This window comes from Colletotrichum fioriniae, assembly GCF_027942845.1.
Source record: "Colletotrichum fioriniae strain IMI 355084 chromosome Unknown scaffold_7, whole genome shotgun sequence".
NCBI classification, from domain to species: domain Eukaryota; kingdom Fungi; phylum Ascomycota; class Sordariomycetes; order Glomerellales; family Glomerellaceae; genus Colletotrichum; species Colletotrichum fioriniae.
In genome coordinates, this window is record NW_027076843.1 from 457755 (window position 1) to 464761 (window position 7007).

A 7007-nucleotide genomic window follows, 5' to 3' on the forward strand; every position below is an offset into this window, starting at 1 on the left:
ATACTGCCCAGCACGCTTTGTCTGAGAAAGACGGGCAATCTAAGGACAGAACCAAAAAAAAAAAAGGCAAAGTTGTCTGGTTTGGCTAGCAGGCTTGTCACCGGCCTGACGGCTCCCGCAACGCAACGCAACGCAAGGCTCGTTGGCCGCTTCTCCTCGTCCACCCGCCTGGTCGGGACCGAGGTTTCTTGATTTAATACACAGCACGGGGGTTTTTACAGTGTTTGGCGTGTCTAGTAGAAATGGCAAAAGTCTTGCACTTGCTCATCTACAGACGCACTGGCAATGGAAAGGGAAGAGAAGTGCTTGTTTTGCGTACTGGTACTCAAATTGATTTTGCAGGAGATGGATAGAGAGAAGGGAAAGAGAGAGCCAACTGTTGTTGTGCTGTCGGTGCTGCTGCTGTGCTGTGTTGCGTGTCAAAATAGTTTGGCATGCGGTTGAGTGTGTGTGTGTGTGTAATTATTTGGAGGAATTTGCGTGTGACGGGACGAGGTAGCAATGGACGATACCCCCTTTTTCCTCTCGCATACCCAAATTTGCTAGTTCTCAACTTCTACGAGTCCGAGGGTCTCCATCGCCGGCGTTGTAACTTTATGGATTTTAAAATTGAGTTGTCGTGACTGGTGGTCATGTCGCCGTCGGCCATCACACCATGGCTTACAGACTTTCCGGACGTACTATCCGTACTTCCTCGTGGTAATTAGAGTAGGCAGGCATCAGGAACCCCCGAACTGAGTCGAGGAGGGTCCCGGGTTCCTGATCCGATGTTCCACAATCCAGGTCCCTAGATTCTAAAGGGCCCAGGCTCTGCCATGAGTTCATAACTTTTGTAGTAACCATGTCTAGACAAAGCCACGAGGTGGCCGTGGTGGCAGTGTTACGAAAGGTACGAAGAAGCTACGAAATGGGTAGTGCCGCGTCCAGTGCTTTGCTCCGGTCTCCCGCGGGCCGGCTTAGGTTTCCCATGCTAAGCTATACTCCCTTAGTCTAGTGGTTTAATGGTTGACGCGGCTCGTGGAAGGAGGGGGGCTAAGGTTGGACTTGGTTAGTCGCCGTAAGTATCCGTAATGTTGAAGATTGCGGTGGTCCCCTTTTTTTCTTTGGTGGTTCCCTTTCTTGTCTTGACTCTTTCTTCCTTGAGGACGGACCGAGGTTGCGGTTCCTGGTGATGAGGTGAGGGAGGCTTTCGTCAGCGGCCTGGGCCCGGTGGAGGTGGGATACCTAAGCTTGCTCTGCTCTGCTTTGCTATGCTTTTTGGCCGCTGAGTAAAGCTGTTTCCTGCTGTCATGTTCCTCATCATTCGTCACATCTTTTGCCTTCTCTCCCCGCCTTCCGGTCTACGAATACATAAGAGCTGTTTGGTTTCACGGGATGCGGGCGGGCGGGCGGCACAGAAAACAACTGTAACACCCACAACATTGGCATGTCACACAGTACGGTATTCTTTTGACGCAGAAATACTCCAATTGCTGCAAAGACATGAATCGCATCTGCCCAATCATCTGCACAGGAATTGCGCGGGACAGTGGGGGAGGGAGGGGTGGACGCGCAGCGCCGGGTGGAGGATTAGCTGATGGTGGATGGGTGGATTTTCTGCCTCACTCACTCACTCCCCTCTTCTGTCTTTATCCCGTGGAGAATGAGTTCCAATGAGTGAGAGTAAGGTGACTTCGTTCCCAGACGCGATGAAACTACAAGTTGTGTCCTGTTTTTTTCTTATTTAACACGGGATTGCCGTTGAAATTTCTCAGACTAGCCGTTGGAAATATCGCATTGGATCCTCTTTTGCTTTGACCTCGTACATTTTTTTGTTATCCACATTTCTCATCTACCGAAAGGCAATTGTCGTTCGATTCTTGCATTCCAAAGGATTATTAGCGGGAGAAGATCTCTCTCTTGGGGGTCTCTCCTGCTGTTCTATTCCCCTTGCGACCTTTTCGGAAGCTTATCCGGCTTAAGCTTGCTTTGATAGCAAACACAACAAGACCGCATTTCTCTATTCCGCCGAACGCTATTCTCTCAATCTGGACTCTGGACTCTGGACCAGCCCGCATACTAACAGAGGAAGTTAAGGACACGGTGCCGAACCCCCAGCTTGGGAGCTCCAGTCGGCACAGGTCTAGACAAGGGCCCCCATTTCTACTAGCAAGCGCAAGCGAGGCGTGCGAAGCCTGCGAGTGTTACGCAGACTGGCAGGCTTATCCAAGCTGCTCGTAACACCTCGTTTGATTTGATAACGACTAGCGTACAAACGTGAAAGAGCTGGGCCAGCGGGCTTGCGAAATCGCAGAAATCCCTGGTTTAGGAAGACCGAGACAAACAAACGGATTGCTCTCAAGGCGGGGAGTAGGTGGACAGTATTTAAGGCTTTTGAGGCGCCGCGCTGTTTTCTTCAGCTGAAAGGTGCTTTACCTACGTTACTGCTCCCAATTCGAGTTCAAACCAATTCCATCGAGACGAAAGACTTTACAAATCACGGGTTCCTACATTCAAGCCTACTACATAAGCCTACATACCTACGCCCGCCAAAGCTCAGCTTGCATATACTAGACCCGACGCCTTCTTCCTCCCTCACCCTTTGAGTCTTTGTCAGGTAACCTGCGCCTGCGAACCGGATTCAGCTCCAGATTTCCCGGGAATACCAAGGCCCGATCCGTTGTCTCAATATCACAAGCTTCAAGCCGTAACGATACCTATCTACCTGACTGGTAGAGCAACAGAGAGGGAAACCCAGCAAAGAAAAGAGATCTTGAACGAAGAAAACCAAGACGGGACGGAAATTAGGGCAAAACGCCATCATTCTTTCACCCAAGAACGGAAACACCCGGTCCTGTCTGAATTCAGATCCCCCGCGATCTATCCGTACTAGACGACTCTTATAACACACACCCCAACCCGCAGATCCTGCCTTGTCCCCCCCCGAAAAGTCGACTCAATGAGAATCCCTCGACTCGCAAAGATGCAGGCGGAACAGCAGCAAGCTTCATCCTCACCATCCCCGGCCGCCACGCCGCTCCCGATCCTCTACGCAGAAGACACCCCCTTCTCGGAATACTCCACCGCAGTCTGGGGCCGCGTCTTCAACGCCCGCCGCGACTTTTCCCGCCGGCCCGCAGCCGTCGTCACCGCCACGCGCAAAGCCCACGTCGTCGAGGCCGTCAAGATTGCAAACGAAAAAGGGTGGCGCGTGAGCGTTCGCTCGGGAGGGCACTCGTGGGCCGCGTGGTCTGTTCGCGATGAGGCGCTGCTGATTGATTTGGGGAGCATGGGCAAAGGTGTGGCGGGGAGCGGCAACGAGGACGGGATCGCGTATGATTCCAAGACGGGGGTTGTGAGTGTTGCGCCGGCGAGGACGGGGAGGGAGGTGAATGGGTTCTTGGCCGGGCAGATTGGCGGGCCTGGGGATGATAGTGTTGAGGGGATGGGGAGGTTTTTTCCCGGTGGTCATTGTCCTGATGTTGGGCTCGGTGGGTTTTTGCTGCAGGGTGGTATGGGGTGGAATTGCAAGGTGAGCCTTTCTTTTGGTCCTGGAACCAAACAAACCCTGGGGAGTTGTCTTGAAAAGGGGAAAACTGACAAAACAAATAGAACTGGGGCTGGGCGTGTGAGAATATCGTCGCCATTGAGGTCGTCACTGCCGATGGGCGGGAGCTCCGGTGCTCTGAGACGGAGAACGCCGACCTCTTTTGGGCCGCGCGCGGCGCCGGACCGGGTACGTGACTTCCGGACCCCCTTGGTCCTCCCCCGAATCACCGGAGGAGAGAGACGATCCCTTAGCTAACAACTCGCAACAGGCTTCCCTGCCATCGTCACCCGCTTCCACCTCCGCACACGCCCCCTGACGGGCATGTTCCAGTCCCTCTACTTTTACTCCCTCGACCGCTTCGAGGAGATTCTGAACTGGGTGATCAAGGTAAGCCCTTTTTAATCCTTCTCCTCCTCATCCTCTCCCGGCATTCCACGCAACACCCACTAACACAACAACAGGTCTCCCCAAAGGCATCCCCAGAACTCGAAATCGTCCTCCTGGCCCTCACACCGCCAGGCCAAACCACCCCGCAAATCATGGCAAACTTCCTCTCCTTCTCCGCGAACCCGGAAGCCCTCATCCCCCTCCACTCCTCCCACCCATCCCGGCCCCTCGCCACCGTCTTCGCCACCCCGACGTCCCTCCCGCAGCAGTACGTCGACCAAGACGCCTCCAACCCGCCCGCGCACCGCTACATTTCCGAAAACGCCTACGTCTCCAACGACGCCGACGTGCCCAAGGTCCTCAAGAAGGCGTTTACCCAGCTGCCCACGCCGCAGTCGTTTGCGCTGTACTTTTCAATGAACCCTTGCTCTCGGCGCGTGCAGCAGCAGCAACAGGGCGAGACCTCGACCTCGGCTTCGAACGGCACCAGCAACGGTGTGGCTAAGAGCATGCCCGACATGGCCCTCAGCATGCAGTCGGACCACTACTTTGCCCTCTACACAGTCTACCCGGACGCCGAGGACGACGAGCGGTGCCAGGGCTGGGTGAGCGACGTCATGGCCGGCGTCGAGAGGCACGCGGCGGGCTCGTACCTGGGCGACGCCGACTTCCGGTACCGCAGGACAAAGTTCTGGGGCGACGAGCAGGGCAAGAGGCTGATGGAGGTGCGCAAGGTGTGGGATCCCAAGGGGCGGATCGCGGGCTACTTGGATACTGAGGATGGGAGTGGTGTTGAAGGGTTGAAGAATGAGTTTGAGTGGGCTTGAGTGAGCTTTTGCATAGGAAGGCTTGTTCTATGGCTTCTTTTTTCTTCTTGTTGTTTTGGTCTGTCTTTTTTCCTTCTGCTTGGGCGTCTGGACAGACGCATATATACCTGTTGCCGAAAGATATCCTGTTCGCAGATTACATTTACAAAAAGGAAGAGGGGCCTATCAGATGCGAAATGGTGTATATAAAGACGTGGAAGAAGGGAGTTAGGTTAGGTCTCCGCTGCTTGTTCTTGGAAGAACAAGGCCTGTTGCCGAAATATATCCTGTAAAAAAACCTCACGAGATGATGCAGATACAGGTGCATGTCAGAAATGACATGGTATGATCAAAATTTGTTGTTTTTTTTTATCTTCGATTTTCTTTTTTGAAATGTGTACTTCTATAGTATTCATCCACTTCGTCAATCTCGTCATCCATGGTCCATCTATAACAACACCACTTCCCAGAGTCTCTATGACTCAATCTTCTCATTGGCACTGTCCTTAGTAATGATATCCCTCCTGTAAAACTTGGCCTGGAAGTTGTTCTGCTTGACAAACCACGCGTTGACGAGCTCCCACTCTTGGCTCGGGTCCTTGAAGGAAATCTGGTCATTGTCAGCATCAGCAGTCCTCTCTTTCCCGCGCCAAAGTATTACAAACTTACGTCGAATCTCCTGAGCAAGCTCGGAATGACCTTGTAAATCTCCAGCAGACTGATGTTCTTCCCGATACACGTCCGGCTGCCCATGCCAAACTGGAACATGTGCCCGTTCATCTCCTTGATTCTCTTCTCCTCCGCCGCGGCATCCTTACCCTCCTCCGGCAGCCAACGCTCGGGACGGTAGGTGTCGACATCATCGCCCCAAATCTCTGGTCGGCGGTGAATAATCCACGCGCTGCAGCCCACAATCGTACCGCCCTTGACAAAGTGGCCCGCAATCTCGGCGCCCTGGTCAGGGACGATGCGCTCCAGGGGCAGACCGGCAGCCGGGTGCATGCGGAAGGCCTCCTTGATACACGCGTCGAGATAGACGAGCTTCTGGCTCTCGGTCCACGTCACCAGTCCCGTCTCGTTATCACTGAAGCCGCCCTCCCTCGCAAACGTGTCCAGCTCGTCCCGCAGCCGCGCCAGCGCCGTCGGGGTCCGAAGCAGGTAGTAAAAGACGGCAGCGAGGCTGATGGCGGTGGTCTCGGAGCCGGCAAAGGCCATGCTGACGGCCATGGTCTGGACGAGGATGTCGGACATGAACTCGGGTCGGGCCTCGCGCGCGGCCAGGAACTTGGAGAGCAGGTCGGGCTGCTCGGCGAGCTTCTTGCCCGAGGTGACGGGGAGGAGAGGTTCCTTGCCGTCGAGCTCGGGGAGGCGCTCGGCCATGCGGTCGCGGGCGAAACGAGCTACGGGGAAGGTGGCGTCGATAAAGCCCCATTGGGAGAGCTTCAGGTAGATTGGGTTCTTTAGGAGCAGGAGATCGAGGAAGGGGATTTGACCAATCTTTGGGACATGTTAGCCAGTTGTCTCGGGCTAGCTAATTAGGATACCGAAATGGACTTACCGGTGCGACGTAGAGGAACAGCTTGCCCAGGTAGGCCACAATACCATCAATGTCCTCGTTCTTCTCAATGAAGCCGTGACGCTTGCTGTAGGTAATCTCTCCGATGACGTCGAATGCGTAGAATTGCAACCACGTGGTGAAGTCACATCCCTCGGGGTTTCCAGCAAATAGCTTCTCCGTCTGTGAGAGGAAGAGCTTCGTCGTGTTGTCGACAAAGGGCTCATACTGGACCAAGGCGGACATGGAGAACGCCGAGTTGACGCAACGGCGGAACTGAGAGTGGAAGTCATTGTTCGTCGTGCTGAACAGGGACTCGAGTCTGAAGCCCTTGGCAATAGACTGCTGGACGATGTAAAAGTCGGACTGAGATGGTTAGCTGCTGTAGATACTGAGGAGTTGACCATCTTGGCTCTACCTTTACGAAGCCCTTGTTCAGGCCGTAGATGCTCTTGAGAGCAGCCGGGTCGGCAAAGGAAAGAGTGTTGGGGCCGAGTCGGACGACGTCACCATATTTTGCGTGCAACTTTTGATGTGTGACCTCTGGACGGCAGCCCTTCACATCGAAGAAGCGCCACCAGTCTGTTAATGAGGCCAGGAAGGGTCCTGGGTACTTGTTGAGGCCATTGTTATAGCGGTTCTTCACCAGCCAGGCTACAATAAGTGACAGGCCTATTGAGAGCCAGTGCTGTGCGAATGTCTCCAGTATCGTTTCTGTAATGCCGTGCAT

At 54.3% G+C, this 7007-nt stretch overlaps 2 protein-coding genes across 2 annotated transcripts; one reads left to right on the top strand and one right to left on the bottom strand.

The window, feature by feature from the left end:
* Positions 1-2962: 2962 nt before the first annotated feature.
* On the top strand, positions 2963-4743 carry N0V96_006318 (uncharacterized protein; the record flags this gene model as incomplete). The annotated part of the gene is made up of 4 exons (XM_065757676.1): positions 2963-3367; positions 3592-3715; positions 3798-3916; positions 3991-4743. The coding sequence occupies 4 exons, from the start codon at positions 2963-2965 to the stop codon at positions 4741-4743; spliced, it is 1401 nt and encodes a 466-aa protein (XP_065613593.1).
* Positions 4744-5197: 454 nt separating this feature from the next.
* Positions 5198-7007, bottom strand: N0V96_006319 (uncharacterized protein; the record flags this gene model as incomplete). Its single annotated transcript, XM_053190824.2, has 4 exons — positions 5198-5332; positions 5392-6219; positions 6281-6643; positions 6696-7007. 4 exons carry the CDS (start codon positions 7005-7007, stop codon positions 5198-5200), a joined length of 1638 nt encoding a protein of 545 aa, XP_053051742.2.